General features: G+C 36.3%; 1 protein-coding gene across 4 annotated transcripts in view; it reads left to right on the top strand.

Annotated features, from left to right (window-relative positions):
• Nucleotides 1–22,196, top strand: part of epb41l3b (erythrocyte membrane protein band 4.1-like 3b) — a 79,490-nt gene that overhangs the window by 10,411 nt on the left and 46,883 nt on the right. For 2 of the 4 annotated variants that reach the window (XM_055228715.1, XM_055228713.1), the window contains exons 1-2: nt 5,604–5,807; nt 19,188–19,346. In XM_055228715.1, the coding sequence (XP_055084690.1) occupies nt 19,200–19,346 (147 nt within the window). In that variant the 5' untranslated portion in view covers nt 5,604–5,807; nt 19,188–19,199. Of the gene's footprint in view, nt 1–5,603; nt 5,808–19,187; nt 19,347–22,196 lie in introns of those variants that run through there. The other 2 variants (XM_055228714.1, XM_055228716.1) reach the window with 2 other exon arrangements.

Genomic DNA, 22,196 nt, shown 5'->3' with positions numbered 1-22,196 from the left:
TAACCGCTGTGGAATTGAAAGATGGGTCAGTAGCAGGGTAAATAATTCCCTATGGGTAAAAAGTAAAGTACACCTTAGCAAAACTGATCTTTGACCCATGGGTCTATCCCTAAATTTAATCAGCTTTAAAATACTGATTTTATCTGTATCTTTCAACTACGTAATAATATAATTAGGAAGAAGAAATATTCATGGTTTTATTTTCTAAGGGGCATAATGCAAAATCCACTTTTTCTGCCATGTTATAACGTTGTTCCTTCATCAAAAATGCCTTAAGAGGTTTTAGATGACATCCATGCATGTTTGAGTAATTTAGTGATCTCACCTGGGCCCTATTTGAACCCTTCTTACAGTTAGCGCTAAGATTCTGTCCAATGTTGAGCCCACAAGCCTACGGTACCCATTCTCCCACATAACCATTTCTATAAATATAGAAAAGCAGGATACAAAACAATAAACTACAACCTCACAAACCTGATGTGATGTGCAGTAGTTTCATTAGCGAGATGCTTGCTGATTGCAGTGTTATAGCGCTCTGAAGGGAGAGTGACTTAACATGGAGAGCAAACTGAGGGGAGACTCGGAGTGTCAAAAATGAAACTGAAACTTATTAAAGATGTTAATAAGTTGTTTAAGGCAAATATAGCATTTTCAAAACAATAAAAGGTAGCGTGGTGATTGAAATATGTATGTGTTAGCATTTAAGACCCCATAGAAGTTTAAGGCATTAGTTTTACAATATTAAATTTGTGATTTATTTATATAACTAGATTACACTTAAATTCACCCCCTAGCCATTAAAAGCTTAAGTCAAATAGCTCTGTGAAGCTATTCTCAGCTGACCCCAGAGACAGTGCTGCCTGGACTTGTGTTTGTAATTGCCCCACACCACTGAGGATCTGCGTCGTAAGAAACAGGCTTTGATACAATTATGTCATAACAAAGTGCCAGGCTCCTGTTCAGACCAGCGCACAGGAAATTGGATTGTGGGTAATGCGGCCACAAGGTTACTGATTTGAGTAAATATGCACATTCCCGTACACAATGTAATTTCAGAGCCAGGCCGTTTTTCTGACACATCATGTAAAACCAATTGATTTGTTTGTACTCGTCTTTGTAAGGTTATGGTTTATTGCCCCCACTGGGAAGTTTGCCCTCTGCGCTTGACCCCTAAACTTCAAAGGCGATGGGCCAACCTAAGAGGTGCACCTAGGGACCGGATGTTAGTCAGAAGTATGAAGTTGGGTGGTTAGCTTATTTCTTTGTATGTTTAAGTTAGGAAGTTCAAAAAGACAGAATAATACAATGAGCAAAATTAACTGAAACAGGATCACAGTATTAGCTTTGTTCTGTGAGGTGGGTACAGTGGCCAAGAGTAATGATACTTCAAAATAATATAATTCAAGTAGAAGTACAAAGTAGTGGTCCAGAAAATGACTCAAGTAATGATTGTACTATATTACTGCTGAGATGTGGCAATTAGCAGGGGTCATCTGAGTTCAAGGTTAGCCATTTTAAACGGAGCGGACAGGAACTAAGCGTGTGCAGCCAGCAGAAAAAGTGAAGAGTCAAGCAGCCACATGAGATTACACAGTCCACACAAGTCCACAGATCACATGTAAACTGCTGTTAGTCATTGTGCTGAGCTAGAGGCTAATGTGGCTGATGCTATGTAGGCCTGACACAATAGTGGAGCTGTAATTGGGGTCTCAATGTTCATCGTTTCCACCTTGTCTGGAAAGTTCCTTAAAGATCCTATATTACACAAAATTGACTCTTGTGACCTTTAAGCCATTTTAGAACATGTTTGAGTAGCCCTTTATTATTAGTCAGTCTATATTTCCAAATCTCAAAATGCTCTGTTCCACCTTGGGACGTCATGCAGTGGTAGTTTTCAAGTCAATGTTACTCAACCTTATACATTTTGTTCAGAATAAATTGGCTATTCCAGGGCTGAAATTATCCAAATGATTCAAGTGAAAATGTATGGAGTTTAAAAGAACAGTAGAACTCTTCCTGTATCACCCCATTACATCACAAGGTGCAACAAAGTGTTTTCTGTTTGAGAGACAAACACAGTATAAATATGCAGGGTTTGTGTGTTAAACAAAACACAACTACAGGTATGTTTTGGATGAGGAAACAACATAGATGAGAAAATAGCATAATATATCTCCTACCAGAAAAGTTACTTAGTGCACCTTTAACATCTTTACTTCTGTATATATGTATTGCAGCTCATGTACCAGGGCAAAATATCTGTAATATTGATCATTAAAGGCATCATGTGAACACAACCTATTCATCAGAGATGTGTAGTACTCATATACTTTTACTCAGTTACATTTACTTGAGTAACTTTTAAAGAAATTGTACTTTTCAGAGTACTTTTCTAGCAGCATATTTTTATTCCCAAGAGTAATATTTTTTATTGAAATAACATTACATAACATTATTATTAAAAGTTTTGGCTACTCTTCCTTCTGTGAGTAAGTCTACAAGTGACAAAAGCTTTATGTTGATTTGCATTTCTTGCACTGCTCCTTCAGATATGATTTAGTTTTTCTAATTTTTCCTTTGAAAATAATAGATTTTGTGCATTATTTTCCACAATTTTGTCCTTCCAATTACATTAACTTTAATTTATAGATCAAATGTTACATCCCAAAAGTTACTTTCAGTAACTCCTACTTGAGTAATTTCTTGGACCATTACCATAGTATTATTTGAAGTAATATTATTCTTGGCTAAAGTTTTTGACACTCTACCCACCTCTAGTCATAATAATCAGACAATACATACCACCCTTCTCAACTATGTTACACTATACTGCTGTAGTTGTAATGTATTAAATCTAATGGGAGGCTGTAGTACACTTGTGCATGAAAGCAATTATGTGCTATGAGTGGGGTGGTTGAGAGAGGGGGGTCAAGTTCCCACTGGGGGGGCGGGACTCGCGACCACAAATCCCAACGAAAACCAGCAGCACTCTAATTAAAAAGTCTAGGTTTGTGCTGCTCTCTCCACATGTGTTCGTTTATCACCACACTACATGTGTGTATATGGGCTCAATATGGGCACATGCTCGTATGTTTAAAGGAAGATTTTCATATAAGAAGAATGGCATTTTTTTAAAGAGGCTTTTAGAATTGAATTGAAGAAACATATGGAAGTAGTGTATTTAAAATTATTACCACATGAAAACTTATGTAATCATAACAATAGTGATCATTTTCAGACATACAAACGAGTATCACTGTACCAAATAGTGTTGTCACAATACATTTCAAACTCAATTTCGATACTAAGAAATAGACTCGATACTCAATACCGATACCGTGATGATGATGATGATGATGATGATAAACACTGTAGTTTAACAATACAATGTCATTTTCAACATTAAATTGTAGTATTTTCTTTTTATATTACCATGTGGTAACCCAGAAATGCTTACACATTGCATTTAACTGTTGAGTGGCTAGTGAGTCTACTTAGTCTTAGTAGGTGGAATAAAGCAGTCTTCCTTGACGACCTATAGGGCTCGAGTTCAATCTTTAAATAAGTACATTGTTTCTTAGTACTTTTTTCTGTATAAATAGATCTTTTTGCAAGAACTCCTGTGCAGATGTTGTCTTGTGAGTGCAGTTTGGATCAGATACATACAGATACTTCTTAGTTTTGAGAACTTTTGCCATGGGCCTTTTTTAGTCGACTAATCGATGGGCAGGACATGAGGCAGGACACAAGAATTTCCCAATTTAAACAATGGAATGTGTTTTTCATCAGACAAAATAATTGTGATTTCTTGAATGTTACCATGGGGTACTTATACTTGGTCTGATATAGATCAAGACGATTCTACAACTATTCAGTAAAGGCAAATTATATCCAAATAAATGCCACTGATCCCGACAGTGTAATATTGACAATAATAAATCGGCAAATACAGTTTAATCTAGGCAAATATAAACCAGCACTTAAAACCAGTGAGACAGCAATTCTACTTCTTCCTTTTTCTGACACAAACACAACTGGATTGAAGTAGTTTTGTTCTGTCCAACCATGTACAAGTTCAAGCAAAAAAAAAAAAAAAAGTGATTGCATTTAGAGTCACTTATATGGTTATTTGCAAATACGACTGTGCAGTTTTAGTCTAGATCAAGATTCAGTCATTTCTAATAATCATCTTGGGTCTCGATACAAAAATTTCAAACTCAATTTTGATAACAGGGTATAGACTCAATAGTCAATACGATTCCAATACAACAAAAATAGTTAAAAAAAAACTATTTAGACAATAGAATGTCAACATTAAATCATAGTACTTTCTTTACCATGTGGCCTTATATCTGTGTAATCTCTCAGTTGTCCAAGTATGTTCCATAGTGGTCCATGGGCGTACACTAGCCTATATGGTCTTATACTTGTTCTGATATAGTATCTGACTTTTTATACTTTTGATACTCCTAAACCACAGTCCGCTGACAATTTGAACTCTGCTCGAAACCACATGCTTCAACTAAGGAGAAAGAAATAGGACATTCTGTTTTAAGTGGACATTTTTGTTTGATTTATTAAGTATTACATTTTTGTTTAAGACTTTGTCGGATTAAAAGAAAATCAAAAATTGTAATGGACCAGTCATGGCCATTTTTTGGTCATATGGAAAGCCCTATTTGCTACTGAGACATAAGATTTCATTGGTCTTGTGTATCCTAATTTTTATTGTATTGAGTGACCTTCGTAAGATATCAACAAGAAACTTTGGGGGTTTATACCTACTATGTATTTCAACTAAAGATGAACAATGTTACTTTAGCCAATCAAGCTTGCATTTTGTGGGTGGATCAATAATCTACTATCACGAAAAGTAGTCATCCACAGTGAAGATGAAAGAGGACACTACAACAAGTTAGTTCCACTGTAGTTTTCACAGGTGGGTTGTACTCAGTAACATTTACTTGAGTAATGCTTTTAAAGAAATTTTACTTTTTAGAGTATTTTTCTAGCATCATACTATTACTCCTTCTTGTGTAATATTTTTATGGAAGTAACAGTACTCTTACTCGAGTAAACGCTTTGGTTCCTCTTTCCACTGTGAGTAAGTCTACAAGTAACAAAAGCTTTACGTTGACAATATGAAATGATTTGTGTTTCTTGCACCACTCCTTCAGATATGATTTAGTTTTTTTCATTTTTATTTTTTTTTGTCTGTCCTTTGAAAATACCAGATGTTTAACTTTTGCCATTCACATGACGTTAAAAATACAATACCTCCAGTTACTTGAGTACTTTCCCCAATACCTTTTCACTCTTACTTACTACTACTACTTACTACTTTGTACTTCTACTTAGCTAATATTATTTGGAAGTTACTCTACCCCTGTTTAAATTAGTTTCACTGTAGTTATTCACCTACGTTTCTATCCTAAGCATTGCCAGCACATTGTCCATTCATTCAGCAGCTTTCTTTCGCATTTAGCCGTGCGCAAACATTTGATTTGTCTCCAATTTCTAACCTCGTGTCTTGAATTGCACCGCTGTCTGTGCCTGTGGGACGGTCGGATGGAGAGGGGAGGGGACTGGAGTCTGCCTGCTTTCGCCTCTGCTGCTGCTGCTGCTACTGCTTCTGCTAAAATAATAGCCCGGCTGTGCAGATCTCCCACAATTCTCCTCTCCTCGGACGCACGGAGGAGCATAGCGTGATAGGCTTAGGGGTTAGCACGGAGAGGGGAACTACTGCAGCAGACGAGCCGAGCACAGCTGTCAGGAATCCCACCTCCACAACAGCGACGATTCTCCGGGTATTTAACACATTTATTTGCAATGTTATTTCACTATCACTTGCAATTACGCGTCGGTTTGGTCTATGTCGTACCTGTATTACGCGCGCATGTCTTGTTATTCAACTAACCACATCGCCAGCGGCCAATGACTGACAATTAACATTAAAATAGACCACTGCTGTATCCAAGTGTAGCGAAAAGAGCTAAAGGCAACGCCAGAACGAATACGCTGCCTCTCGTATTTTGGGTATAGTCGTGCGTAATTGTACGTTATCGGGGCATTCAGGGGCGCTACTATGTTGTCGTTTAGTCGCTGAATGGACTGCCAAGATGCGATCGCGTTTTTCCAGCTTAGATTTCCATAGAAGCAAACCGGTTTTGGGTAGGCTAAACTAAACTGGCACCCTTTTCACTGTCCCAGGATGATGATTTGTCAAAACGCGCATTAGAGATTCTTTGTAATCCTATACCCGTTGTATTGTATGATAGCGGAAGAAAAGGGATGATTCATTGGCTTTGTTTATGGTGTCGTTTTGTAGCGGGTTAGACTAGCCACATGAACCCGTGGGTTGGACGACATTCTCGGCTGTTTTTGATCTGCACTGCGGTAGGCGTGGTTAGGGCAGACCTGGTGCTAAGACCCTCCTTGTAGCATCCTCCTTTACATCCCTGTCATAAGGTAGCAATGGCTATTATAGGCTATATCTGACTAGACAGTTCATTAAAATGCGCAGTAAGCGGTGATTGCGGTGTTTTTTTTAGCCTTGGACTATGTTTCACAATGCATTTGAATGGAAATGGAGCATTGCATTGCAGCTTACACCTTAAAATAACCTAGCTTGTTATCAAGTGAAGGACATAATCTATTTATAGAAGCTTAATAAATAGTGTACAACTTAAGATTAAGGTCATACTTAGGTCATTTATGATTATTACTTTTTCTTTCATAACATTATGGAGCAAAAACTTTTTGCAGGCCATGATTTTCACTGTTTTGATTGGAGTTCTACCAACCCTATTATATGGTTATCAAAAGTATCGAAAGACACTAATACTAATCAGATACTAAATAATACTAAAACTAGCATTGAAACTAGGTACTCAAGTCTGATACTGAAAAAGTCACAATCAGACAGAAATTAACGTTTCTTGAACAGTTTTAGAATGATCAGTGTGTATATAAGTAGAACTCTACATAGACTTATAGGCCACTATGGAACCTACCTGGACGACTGAGGGATTACACAGATCTAAGGCCACATGGTGATATAAAAGAAAGTACTACTATTTATCTTGAAAATTACATTCTGTTGTCTAAAAGAAGAATGTTTTTTTTATAATATTCATAGTAGTATGTAAGTAAGTATGAAATTTTAGTATTGTGACAACACTACCTGAGTAACAGTTTAGGGCCATCTAAAAACAGTGATTTAAAGAGCGATAACTAGCCTAAACTTGTAAGGTGTATCGATTGGCATTGTCAATACAGCTTACAAGTTGCAGATTGTCTGCATGTTTGGGATTGTTCACTGTTCCTACAAGTGAAATCAATATGTCCCCTAAATTGTAAATTAGAAAAAGTGGATTAGATTTGTTTTTTGGCAAATGAGTGTATTATAATTTGCCATAGTAGTAATGTTAGTGTAACATTAACAAAATTACCAATTGTCATTCATGTTTTGCTTTTTGCTAAATTTCACTTCAAATTGAAAAGCCTTGGTGCTACATTGTCTCCTGTGTAGTGTAAGGCTTTATAACTGTCTGACTATAGAGTAACTTGAGCCATCTTATTGAAAACATAACATAAAGTTATCCTGCTAATCTAATCCATGGTATGGATTCCTATTTTGATTAATCAAATAAACATCATTTGGATCCAGTCAGCCGTGCTAATGGACTTTTGTAATTACATTTGCCAGAAGCAGCTCTGGATAATAAGGCTCATTTAGGGACTGGCTCTTGGCTCATAAATGCATAATCCCCATTGGCAACTCAGCGGCTGTCCAGGCAAATCTGTATACTTGTATTTACTTCAAAAACCCACAACATTTAAGTTTCTGTCTCAAAATGCTAGAACGATGTTTTTTATGACTTTGGTTCAAAATGATATTTCTCTGTATTTTTTTATATAGAGGGATATCAGCCTGGTCACAACACACCCTCTGTCGTGCCTCGAGCCAGAACCAAATGTGATCATGCAATCTGATTAGTTTATTTCAGTGGTGCATGTGAAACGAAGGTGCTCATTTGTTACCAATCATTTACAAACAACATCTAATTTATCTCAGTTTTGTGCTTCATTCGTTGATTCTGTAGAATTTTGTTTTTCTTCTTTTTTTTCTCATAAGCAGCCATATTTGTTTTGATACAAATGGACCATATGTTTTTCATGATTGGCTAACCCAACTGTCAATCACGGCCATCTGAATTTGGGCAGATTCTTAGTAGTATTGGAGAAGTGTGTATTCTGAATCGCAGGCAAATAAGTGCTATTTTGAGATGCTAACTGTATTAAATTGTAGTACTTTCTTTTATATTACCATCTGGTCTTATATTTGTCCATCAATCATCCAAGTAGGTTCCATAGTGGTCCAGCAGTATTGATACTTGGTCAAATCTTGTTTCGATACTAGTTTTAGTATTGATTAGTTTGATTTTCGATACTTTTGACAACCCTAGTTAGAGTTAGTGCCCTGGTATAGAGGTCTCACTTCAAACCTATTGTTTAAATACTTGGTCTTATGGTGCATTTTTCACATTGCTTTTTTTTGCTATCCTTACCCAAAAAAGGCATCCCACCATACTGTGCATTTGCATTGAGTCTGTTGTGTCATCTGGCCAGCCGCAGGTCTTTTGTAACCCTTTAACGTCTTCCAGCTCCAGAGACAGTCATGTTAAGAATGTAAACGTCGACACGATTTATGGCGTCCTCCATCGAAAAAAAACTCACCTTCATGTGACCAGCCAGGCTCCTAACTTCTGCCTGAGTCTGGAGAGCAGTATGGAAAAATGTAGCTACAATAAAGTCAAAGGGACCATTGTATTGATGTTAAATAAGAAGTTATGAAATAGTATAGCAGATGTTTTAAGGCATATATGGGTGCCTTACATAAGGATTGAAAAGTAAAGCTATTAGATTTGCTTGTGTCAACACCAAGGCCAGAGGTATGATATTTTTTGGTCAGGTATTTTGTGCATTTACGGCAATGATTCTTGAGCTGTGAACCATAAAGACTATTTTGGGATTGTTTCATTCACAGTTCATTTGCAGTTAACTTGTATTCAGGGCGTGTTCACTTGCACATTCACCACATTAAAGTGGGTACTACATGAGAAATGTCAATTTGAATGGACACAATTAGCAAAGCACAAAGACTGCAAATACTATTGTTTTCGCTACAAACAACAAAATATCCTGTCTTATTCTGTATTAAAAGCAGCTAAATGTGATTCTTGTATTAGTTTGTCAGTTCATATTTCAGTCTTTTTGTCAATGCTCCTGAATGTGTTTAAAATATGAACTTTGTGAACATTTTAAAGGTCCTATTCACCTTATTGTGGAAGTTGCCGTGGGTATAGCCGTCGTCATTCAGGTTGTATTATTTTGCATGGAGCTGCTGATTTTGACCACAGATAAGTTCTATCGGGACTATAGAGCTGTTTTAAAACCACCCAGAGAACCGATGCATTGTTGACTTGTTGGTCACATGAACATAGAACGTTTTACACAGTCAACCTATTTTAAATCAGATTTTGGCGGCAAAATGTTTCTCCTTTGAAATAATGGCATTCCCGCTCAACCATTCGTGCCACCACAAAGAAAGCAGCAAAAGTGGGCAGGGCCAAATAAGGTCAATATTACACAAAATTGAGCTGAGATGTGAGCTTTTAGTCCGGTTGGAACACTCATCGGAAACATACCCAGAGTTGTGTTTTGTTTCATTCACTCATGTTTGACTAACCCTAAATTATTAGTCTGTGTACTTCTTTAAAGCTCAAAATGCTCTGCTCCACATTGTGATGTCATGAACTGGTAGTTTTCAAGTCAGCTACCTTTTACCTTTTACATTTTGTTTAGAAAAGATTGGCAGTGGAGCACTTCCTGTATTACCACATGACATCACAAGGTGAATGTTTTTTCAATTTAAGAGAAGAACTCCACCTAAATGTGCAGAGTCTGTGTGTTAAACATGTGTGAATGACAAAACACAACTCTATGCATGTTTTTGATGAGGAAACAACATTATAACAAAACTCTAAAAAACTAAAAAACAACATAATATGGGCGCTATAAAAATATCCTCAACTTCACTGGAAAACAATGGGTATCTCAAACAGAAGGTAGTATACTACTCCTCCAGTCTACATCCATACTTAGACTTGTGCCGCTGCCTGGTTTCTGTCACACATTGGTGGCTGCATCTCTTTCACTGAAGTATGTTCCAACTAAGTCCTGATCCAACTCTATGGTAGAAAACAGATCTGGTTTGTTTGAATTATCTGACCTAAACCAGGGCTGTGCAGTGTTAAAGGAAGACATTTTCACCTGCAACATGTGGTCCCCTGGAGTTTCCATAACATGGCGCTAAAATGGATATGTGGATAGGTTTTGTATATGTCTTTTTGGCTGCTGTGTTTGGTATAACATTCTTCCTCCTATAGACCACTGCATGACCTAATGCCAGACTTTCTAGTAAATGTTTCTATTCACCAGCTATTATCTGGTAGTATTTTTGGCAACATTATCTTATCGGTATTTCATTTTGAGCGATCATTTAGTCATTATTTTTTGCATATAATCCATTGCATGGTTTTGTTTTTGGATACCTTGTCATAGATTAGTGCTTGAGGATGGAGTTTTTTCTTAAAGGCGCTGTACTTGTTTTATTTTGTTATTTTTTTGTTCTGTTTTATGTTGGGGGGTTTTTAACTGTGTGCACGCCAAACTTATTTTTCACTTTACTAAATCATTCCTAGCGTCCTAATTAGTAGGCATGGGACAATATTGAAATTTGATGTGATGATTATCATGGCCAAAATAATTGTGATTAACAATTATATCGCAGTAATTATTATTGCTGACAGTTTAAAGATCATTTGGATATAAATAATTACAATTTTAATATTATGAATAGGTTCCATATTTAAACAGCTGTTATAGTATTGTACTTTGTTATAAATTAAAACAACAGTGATCTGGAGGACATCATCCGGGAGTTTTTTTCTGCACGTTCTGGTGACACAGTGGCAATTATCTTTGTTGGCGATTATCAAAATTATATAAAAAGTGCCACGAATGATTATTGTCAACCCATTTTATCACTCTAAATGATATTATTGTTTATCGTCCTATCCCTACTAATTAGTCACCATGATGAGTTTATGAGAGCAATTCACAACTTTCAGAGACTAGATTGTAATTCTGCTCACTGTTATTCGAACAATAACTGGCATTAACTACTAACACATATTTAGATCACCATGTTACCTTTTATTAATTTGAAAATGCTATATTCACTAAAAACAACATATTCACAAGTTTACTAAGTTTCACTTTCATTTTTGATGCTCTAAGTTCAGAGCGCTATCACATTACATGAAACTACTGTACATTACATCAGGTTTGTGAAGTTGTAGTTTACCATAAATATACAAAAGCATGATACAAAACAATAAATTGCTGTGCAGGAACGGGGCCTGTGGGCTGAGCATTGCAAAGGATTATACTGTCAACTGTAAGGAGGGTTCGAATAGGGCCTGGGAGGGATTGCTAGCTGAGTCAAACATGCATGGATGACATTTAAAACATCTTCAGGCATGTTTTTGATGAGGGTATTTTGCATAATACCCCCTCGTTAAGCTAATGTATAATCGTTACCTAACTTAAGGACAAGTTGCACTATTGTGTGTTGTTACTTGGCCAGATTGACTGGTCCATAATAGGCACATAGATGTTTTATAATGCATATGATGTATTTCCAAAGCAAGAGTTATGGTAATTGTTTGCTATTGTGTACAGAAACTGGCCATTATCCTTTTTATACTGCATAACTTGATTAGTAAGTGATTTTCCTTTTGTAGTTTCCAAAACCACTGGTATATAAATGTGGCCTTCTGAAACATTTATCTGCATTAGATAGGTCAGAGGACATTATAGGTAGGACATTACGCACTGGCAGACATTTGTAGCTAAAAAGCCTCTGATCTTTCCTGTTGAGCTGAGACTGTGGAAAATCAATATTAAATAGAACCAGTCACCGGATTGTCCACTTCTTCCTGGCCATAGCTCTGCAGTCAAACATATCACTAATGCGGTTTGTCAGTGCAGCTTTGGAGACCTGTCCCGCCCCAAAGGTGTCCCAGTGCAGTGTCCCGTTTGGGAATAGGCTCCTGTTACAGTGTGTGAGACAGCTGTCAGCCTTGAAGACATGAGGAGAGGCGGGGATTTTAAAGGATTGTCCTGCATGAAGAATGGGAGATAAAAATTAAAGATCTTAAATCTGCCCTGTGTAAGTAGTAGTAACCTCCAACCACAACATGAGAAAGTGAGTGCTTTTATTTTGAGCTGACATGTTTCCCTATTGCTAAATTTGTGAAAATATACCGATGAATTGGCAACCACATAAGACCAATGCAACCCTTATAATGAATTGTCTTTCTCAAGGCCATAGTAGCACTAGTCTGAGGTTGGATTTAAATCACCAGCCTTTGGTTTTGTGGTATATGGGAGGCTGCTTACAAAAACATGAAAAATACAAAAAGATTGTACTAGGTAGGTTCCATAGTGGTCCATGGGAATATACTAGTATATGTGGTCTTATACTTGTTCTGATACAGCTCCAGATCATTCTAAAGCTATTCAGGAAAGGTTCATTTCTGTGCTGTTGATATGACTTGTTCAAATGAGTGACTAGTTTTGTTACATGCTTTAGTGTCGATTAGCATCTGATTGTCAACACTTTTGACAATCCTAGATTGTACTGTATATTGCAGATAAATATATTTTGGATCTAGCATGATATCACTAGCCTATTTTTTATTTACAAAAGGGAAAAGTAAGCTTCTTTACATGTGCAGTTCTTGAGACATACAAAAACACAGAATTCAAAAATGAATTAAACTCATAAAAGCAAGTTAAATATTTGCTTTTTCAGCAGAGAAAATGCATCAAATTCATCCCTCATTTATAATGGAATGCTCCCACTGTCCTTTTCAAATACTAGCATCATCCATCCCCTTAATATAACCTTCACCAAGCCCTATTCAGATCTTATTGTTAGTGCAGGTCCCATATGTAGACTAGAGCATCTAATAGCTTTGAGCGCAGATGGCCTCCTCTCCTCCTCTCTGTGTTAGCTTAAACATTAGCTTGGTCTCCTCAGTGCTGTCATGTGCGTTACCAGAACCGCTGGAGCCTAAAATGGGCCTGCCTCACATGCCCAGGGCAGGAGTGAGGCGTTTAGTGTCACTGGGCGATTATGTAATGTGCTGTACAAACTGATTAGCCATGTTAGCGTTTAGCCTAGCCCAGGATCTTCCACTGCTGCAGTCTGGTGTCAGGTTTAAGATGAGGGCAGAGAGGCTTGTACTGACGTGTGGGTTACAAGTAATTGCACCAGGAAGACAGAGAAAAAAAACCATACCAGGTTTTAGGGCTGCACAATATATCGTAATTCTCATTTGAGTTGGCACAATAATCAAATTTCAAAAAGAACAATTTTTGTTGTTTCGACCTCTACTAACTTAAGTTATTTGCAATATGAAGTGTTATCATGATACAAAAATGTAAAATTAGATTTTTATGCAAAGGAATAGACTTGATAGTATGTAACGATTCCGATATCATGATTGACATTAACATTAACCATACAAAAACTTTATACAATGTCATTTTCAACATTAAATAAAAGTACTTTCATTTATATTACCATGTGGCTTTATACCTGTGTAATACCTCAATCATCTAGGTAGGCTCCATAGTGATCCATATTTTTTTTTGTCAGTACTTGCTCAAATGAGTATCTAGTTTCAATAGTAGTTTTAGTATCGATTAGTATCTGATTTTTGATCAAACAAATGATCAGACAAACCCTACCACAAATGTGCAGAAATCTCGTTTGAAAGTTTATCCTCCATGTTTTTTTTTGTTTTTTTATTTGAAACTCCTCGTTTTGCAGAATAGTAATTTTTCATTATAGGCTATTTCCTCCATGTCCCAGCTCTCCTTATAGTCTTCTTTTGGCTTTATCTTGTGTTGCATTAGCTCATTATCAGATGTGGAAGAAGGACCACTGTGTTTTTCTCTAGTCTCAAACATTCATAGTAAAACATCCTTTCTCTCTCTAAATGAGTGCACTTTTGTGAATAATGCATAAACCCAGTGTCTTGGCCCCTACACAAGGCCCAGTGTGAGGATTGTGAAGGCAGAGAAGAGCAGTCTGTCTGCCCTGAACTGCTCTGACTGAACGAATTCTTCTTGTATTTCTATGGTGCAAACGAGTCCCGGCTCCTCCTCTGTTCCTCTGTTCCTGTTTTTTTATGTGAGGTTGAAATTCAAGCAAAGGTTAAACATGCAGCATTCAGCAGCTGATTCAGGCTCTTACTTAAAGCTCAGAGAGAAGAGGAAGTGTTGAGTGTCTCATTTAATTTCTTATATATGTTCAACTGTTCAATTTCTTTTATACACACACACATGCGCACACACACACACATGTCTCACCCCCCCCCCCCCCACACACACACACACACACATATATATATTGTTTTCAAATCTCCTGGTTGCATTTAAAATGTGAACTTTGAAAAACCCTGCATTAAAATATAAATCGCAAATCTAATTGTAATTGCAATGTACTACTACTAGTGCCTACTCATTATTTTCTCCTGAAAAATAAAAAAACATTTGCAAAACCAGGAATGGAATTTGATCTTGTGACTGATCCTGTTGGACCTCACTACAGTAATCTAGATTAGTAATCAATCTATATGGCCTTTTACAGCCACTGTGGTTGTAACAGCAGTGTTCAAAATGTCCACTCAGCACTGACCCTTGGTGCCTTACATGTGCACAGCAGGACTGCTAATAATACAGGGCATTAAAGTGGACTTATTAAGCCAAAAAGAGCTTTTAACCTTGTTACAGTTGTTTCTCTTCTCATTTACCCTTTGAAGTTGTATTTAGAATGATTCATGCATGTTTGAGTAATCTTTATCCAATCTACCGATACACGTCCACTGCTTTGTACTTACTTCGTTCATCAATGTTATTTTCTTAATTGGTGATACATGTAGGATTTTGCAGCATAATTTTGGTACAAATGAAAAAAAAAATGGTATTCACTATTGTGATCTGCAGCTAAAAGCTGTGTGGATGTTTGTTGTGATGAGGCTTATGGCGACATCAGCTCCCATTGGGCACTGCAGTTTTCTAACGCAGAAGTCAGCCGACTTGTTTCTTTTATTAAGTTGTTTCAGATCAATATTGCTTTGGTGTCCAAATTATAATATAATGATCCATGAGTGTCATAGATTATAACTCACACACAAAAGCACAATATGTCTTCTTTAAAAACATGAAAAACAGAACTAGTTCATGTTAAGCTCTCTGCAGCAGTCCACACTGATTCCTCACTGTAATAACACATTCCCAAGTTTGGGCTTTTGTAATATATCTACTGGAGTAAAACACATTTAACATTATTAGTTAAATTAAAACTGGATTATAAATGCAAAGTGTATTCTCTAAAATTATGTGGTTTGATTATTAATATTGTGGGGAGGCAAAGAGAATTAGCCGAATATTACTATAAATGCAGCTTAATGTTACACCTGTAGTATTTGTATTATACAAATCCAGATTCTCTCCTACGTTTGTTAAGGCTGTTTAAACTCACAAATCTCTATTTAGCTTGAGAGAGGCTACTTTAGAAAGCTTTTGTCGTGTTATATTACAATCCTATTTAAGTATTTGAGCAGTGATTCAAAACCAACTGACTGAAAATTGACACAACCCCTACTTATTTTGACCTATATATCATACCAGGCAAAGTTCCAGGTCAGATCTGTGAATGGGTGACATTGCATGTCACTTAGATTGCACAGTAAGAATGCATGTTTGATCAATTACATGTGTTTTTACTGCTGAAAAAATACCTTGATAAATACAAAATGGATATATTTTAATGCCATATTCATTGTCTTCTCTGCAAATATTCTTGAGCTTCAGCTTGCTTTATAGGCAACATTTTATGGACTTTTTATCATTCAAAAGATAGGATATTTTGCTTTAAATGGTCATGGTCAATGATCAATGGTCATTTTCAATCTTTTTGAAACCCATGGATAGTTTCCCAGGTGTTCCATTGTGTTATTCATGTAAGAGGGTTGACATTTCTGCTATATTTCAGCCCAACTCAATTTAGCAAAACACACTCTTGATTTAACTAATTTAATGTATTTATTTATTATTTTTAGCTTTCTACCATGTTATAATGTTCCTTCATCTCCCAGGCCATAGGGACTTGTCTATGTCACCCATGCTTCCACCTGACAACTCTCTATAAATATTCAAAAGCATGATACAAAACTGCAGAAAACAACTTGACAAACCTGATGTGACGTGCAGTAGTGATCGTGATTGTGTTATGATGGTGCTCTGAAGGAGGAGTGACTTGGCACGTAGAGCAAAGGGACGGGGGACTCAGAGCTTCATGTTAATACCTTGTTTGTGCCGTTTCTCAACTAGAACTTCGAATCTATAGTTAAATTGCATTGCACTAGTCTGGCGTGTTGTCCCACAACAACATGCATGCTGGACATTTTGGGAATCACTGCGGCCTTTACGCTGTTGTCATTTTTAGCTCGGTTGGCCCCTCGGTCGATCCTCCCTCTTGTCCCGGAGTAAACACGGATCCTATAAATAAACCAGGGGAGATGGTGCCGTAGAGCAGAATGACAGGCATCCACTCTACACTCCCATGTCCTCTGCAGACCATGTACCAATGTCAAAACCATTTACATGTACCAAGTGTAGCATGTCTGGCTAATTTAATCATTACTACTACCACCACCAGGGCTGTAGTCAACTAAAGAAATCTTGGACGTTTAAAGACAATTAGTAAACTAAAAGAGGAGAGGTGTGGAACTAGCAAAAGCTTTCAACATTACTAGGATATAGTGTCATGATACTAGAATTTCAAACTTGATTTCAATACCACAATGATAATTTTTAAAAAGTCAATAGAATGTGATCCCTCAGTTGTCCAGGTAGGTTCCATAGTGGTCCATGGCTATTCAGAAAGGTTTCATTTCTTGTAAAAGTGACTTTTTTTTACCTCCTTGAGTATCTAGTTTCTATACTAGTTTTAGTATCAATTAGTATCAGATTTTTTAAATACTTTTTACAACCTTAACTCCTGTACAGACGTAGTCTTGTTAGTGCAGTTAGGGTCAGACACAGATATGCGTAATATTTGAAAGCTTTTGCCACACCCCTTTTTAGTCGACTATGCGATCAGCAGGGCACTACTTTAGTTGAACACAAGCTTATCCTCTTGTATTTCTCAGCTTGAGGCTTTAGAGATCCCATATGGTGGAGCGAGGGGGGCAGTAGCAGTGTTCAGATGCCTTAGATAACTGTCTGTAAATATGCCAGAGGGTAAAGGGAGTGTTTAAATGGACCACTGGGAAATGCCTAGTCTGTCATGGAAGAAGCAGTGGGATTACTGAAATGTGTCTAGAGTTTACTTTGGGGATTTTAATATTCTAGTATGTCTAGCCATATATTTCATAGTTAGTAACAGTAGTAGCAGCAGCATTGCAGTTAGTTTTAATGTTTTGAGCATAGAAAAGTGTTCCTACATTGTACATTTAATCATTTTTTATTGAGATCAAATTAAGTCATTTTTAGTTTTTTGTAGAAGAATAAATAATCTAATAGGATTGTCTAAAGTATTGAAAATCTGATACTAGTCAATACTGAAACTAGTATAGAAACTAGATACTCATTTGAGCAGGTACTGATAAATTTTTTTTTTTTTTTAAATCACATTCAGAAGATAGAAACGAACCTTTCCTGAATACAATAGAATGCTGGTGCCAAATAGTAATATAAAAGAAAGTATTATTTAATGTGGAAAATGACCTTCTATTGTGTAAATAAAGAGGAATCAGTATTGGGTGCTTAATTCTGAAATCGTGTTTGAAATTTTTGTGATAATATATCATATAACATATTCATCCTCATAGTGACTGTACTTTGGCCATTTAAATGATTGACACATTTATATGTACTCCAGCTTGTGCCCAGGCTGGAGTGCTTGACATGTCATTTGTCATGTGGACTCAAAGGGCTGTCCGAAGCACTTTTTGTCATTTAGTCACTGCTGTCACTCAGGGATCACAGACCAATTACACTACACTCTACACTACATATTTCAAATTGGAGCTTGTCACTATCTTTGACACCAGTGTTGTTGTATTCAGTTGATACACAAGTAATCAATAATCTACCCTTTTTTGCAACCTTTATTGACAGGAAAAACAAAACATTGAATTCTTGCTACCCAGACGACTAGGGGATTATTCACATCCTGCTAAATTAGGTGTTTAGGTTCTTCCCCTCAGACAATACTGAGTGCTCAGGTGAAGGACAAAAGTTGTTTTGTTCCTATTGTTATTGGTCTTTTAAATAAACTATAATGTAAATGCCATAGTTAGTTTGTTTTTCTGTTTTTTTAAGGCTGCTGCACTATATTGTTAGCCTGCCCTGTCATGATAATTACTATCGACTCCAATTCATGACAAATGGAACAATTATTTTTTGGAGGTCTATATTTATCAAGGGTACTTTTTCTTTGAACTAGTGGGGAGCGTTTTGTTATTTTTCTGTACTGTAATAAGATTTCAGCTGTAAAGGGTTGAATAAATAACTTCTCATGACTCATTAAGCGTTCCATTTTTTTATGGCAGCTCATGACCATAACATCATGTTAACAGTACTCTACATATAGACTAGTTTTTGTGGGAAATCCTGCTTTAGAGTGATCATGTCAGTGGCATAATGGCATCAATATCATTGTTTATCATCTATATTTTCTTAAGCGCTATATCGTACATCACTGTATATTGTACCTTGCCTATACATCTTGAAATAATCGGTTTTGTCAGTGAAACAAATCATAGTGGAATACTTCAGATACATATGTGACCAGCTTTTTGTTTTGGTTTTTAAACATATTTTGATTTTTGAGTCACGACACTCTGAAAAAGTTGACCATGTAGGTCTATTATAGTCTTCAATATATTTCATTTTGATCATATATTGTTGCTTTATCCTTTCAAAATGTGGTATGAGGCATGTTTTAATATGTATTAATATGTATATGTTGTGTCTTTTAGCTTGACTGAACCATGACCACAGAGAGCGGACCAGAGTCTGCGCCTAAGCAGCAGGAGAAGGAGGAGAAAACCAAAGGAGCATCCCAAACCAGCTCACCCCAAAACCAACCAGAGCTCCCGGCTGCCGTGGGACACAGCACCCCGGCCCACAAAGAACAGGTACATTAAAGAACACATATAATGCATTTTTTCAGGTATTTAGTATTAAAATATAACAAACATAGATGATTATCATACTTTGTTTTTATTTTCATAGTGATAATCATAAACTGTCAATCAGCAGCAATGCGTGGAGCTTAGTGTCCACGTCAGTCATGTTTACTTTGATAATCACTTCTTACGTGTTTAGTAACCTATGAGCTGGTTTGAGCTTGGACTGCACCAGAACTGAAGCAGAACCAAACCAGACTAAGCCAACCTTCTGTTAGGCTCATAGCGAGTAGAAAGGAGCAACAGACTACACAGAACAACCACAGGATTAGAGACATTTGGTTTGAAAAAATCGTTTCAGATTCACAAGGTTAAATAACATTCCAGTCCTAAATTTGAATGTAGACATTAGAAAAATAATGCACTTTGATATTATTTGGATTTCATTTTAACTTGGTCCCAGATACATTGACATATTACATTCAAGTCAAAACAGCAAAGCACAGGGTAAATACTACAGTATATGTTGGCCTAAATAGTAAAATTTAAAAAAATTTAAAAAATCTTTATTATATTGTTTTTTGACCTTTGCACGCTGTAATTGCAATTTAAGCATGGGATTAATTGCAATTACAAATTTTAATCACTGCCCAGCTCTATTAAAAAGGCAGATTAAACTCACGATTCACAAATTTAATCTCATTAATCTCTAATTGTTAAATTTAAATGAAAAAAAAAAAGCCTTTCATGATTTACTTACATTGGCTAATTGTTTCAGGACTGTATATTTACTTTTGGTTTACAAATTGCAAAAATGATCACGATTATAATACAATTGAACTAAAGTCATATTTTCCTAATTTTGTCAGTGAATGGAAATCCCAGGCATTCTAAACTGTAGCCTCACATTCCAGCGCTGTCTGCTTTGGTAACAGGCCTGAATTGAGTTGAGTCACAAGAGAAGAGACAGAAATAGGACAAACAGCAACTTGTGCTGAACAACCGCTTTGAATGTCCCAGATTTAAGTGTGAAGATGACACTAGAGCTGCCTGATATAACGCTATCTAATCTAAATCACAATTATCAAATGGAGAAAAAAAACACATTGTAGCTGAAGTTTTAGACACTCAGTAAAACAGTGACACTTTGTACAATTTGTTTTATTTCATTGTATAATATTTTGCATGTTTTTTATACTGTTGATTTTATTGGAAAGTACTTTGGAGTGTTGTGAAGGAACAGATTGATTGATGGATAAACATGTTCTGAAATGCATGGGATTCTTGTATTCGTATTTGTTTATTTACATATTTCAGTCTCCTCTAAAAATGTTAATGCTCCTGGACTTGTTTAGAATGAGCAGAACAGAATCCTACTTTTCAAACATATTTCGCAAATCTAATCAAGATACTTGCTACTGCTACTTCGCCATATTGTCTGAGGAATCCCAATTTGATTTTACCCCTAGATCTTGCAAGCCTTGATGAGACCACATTACTAATTCATTTCAGAAGCAAATGCATGATTTTTCTGATTAAAATGCATGTTTACTTTCTTATATACAGTCTTTACCGTGATGATGAATTATGGTAAAGCCTTGTGAGCTATCCGATTTATTTTGAATATTATTAAATGATATGGAGATTTATGGGTTTTTAGTTCTGTGCATTTGCAACCTTAGACCATTCCTGGACAAATGAGGGATTGCACTGACGTTTTAAACCATATTATAAATATTGTTTATCTGGACACTTGATATGGGTGTATGGTTGCTTTTATAAGACATCTTTGTGGCATATAATCTTCAATTATATGCCACAATCTGTTACATTACAGTTTTAAGATTAATAAGGAAAAGCACACAATATGCTTAAAAGTGCCGTACCTACTGTTCATGTTCTTAAATATGTAAATACCAGAAATACTTCTTCTGACTCATTCGTGACTTCACTACAGCTTTCAAAGAGCAGAGTTTACTCATCCTGGTAAAGCTAACAATATGCTACAACATGCTAATCATGCACTTCCTTGTTCACAAACAATAAAATGCTTCAAAATTAGATGCATAATAAGACAATTCTTTTAAAATACATGTGGAATGAGGCATATTTACTCAACTACATGGACATCAGGTACAGCTATTTGAATAATGACTTAACGGCTTTACTTGTTTTACTGTTGACCTTGTGTATATATAATGACAACACCTATTACGTGCTTTTTAAACCCTGTAAAACCTTGTCCTATTGTCCCGCTCCTCCCACACTGCTGGTGATGAATAGTTTGAGCTGTTTTCAGATTAGTGTGAAGTGACAGAAACATGGCTGTGAAATATAGCCAGATTTTAACACAGTGGTGTCTGCTTCCTGGGTCCAACATATGTGAATGAATAGGGCCTCATCCTATTCTAGGTTTGAACAAATATTACTACGTAACTTTTGGCAGTTTTGTGGGAAAAATAATTGTCACTGTTGCACTTCTCTGAACAAAAAACCTTGGTTATTCTGTATATATTGGGACCACTTACTGGGTTTACATGCACTTTGCATAAAAAATCTGATCATTATTTGATTTCTGGAGTTATTTTAAAATTTGTTGTACTTTGTTTTCCAAATACAATAGAATTCAATTTACTACAGTTGTAATTGCACCATCTACATTTTATTCATAGGTGTCGCTTATAATTAAAATGTGCTCCCCACCATTCAGTTGTGGTAACAGTCCTTTCAAAGTACAATTATACTGGAGCTGCAAGATTAATCTAAATTGCTTTTTGAATGGCTGTAATTTGAATGGACGCAATTAGAAAATTGCAATTTCCTCCACCCTGTAGTTTAGATCTGTTCTAAAATGTGATC

This window comes from Periophthalmus magnuspinnatus, chromosome 17, assembly GCF_009829125.3.
Source record: "Periophthalmus magnuspinnatus isolate fPerMag1 chromosome 17, fPerMag1.2.pri, whole genome shotgun sequence".
Taxonomy (NCBI): Eukaryota; Metazoa; Chordata; class Actinopteri; order Gobiiformes; family Gobiidae; genus Periophthalmus; species Periophthalmus magnuspinnatus.
The sequence above is the reverse complement of the archived record's forward strand: the minus strand, read 5'-3'. Positions and strand labels throughout refer to the sequence as shown.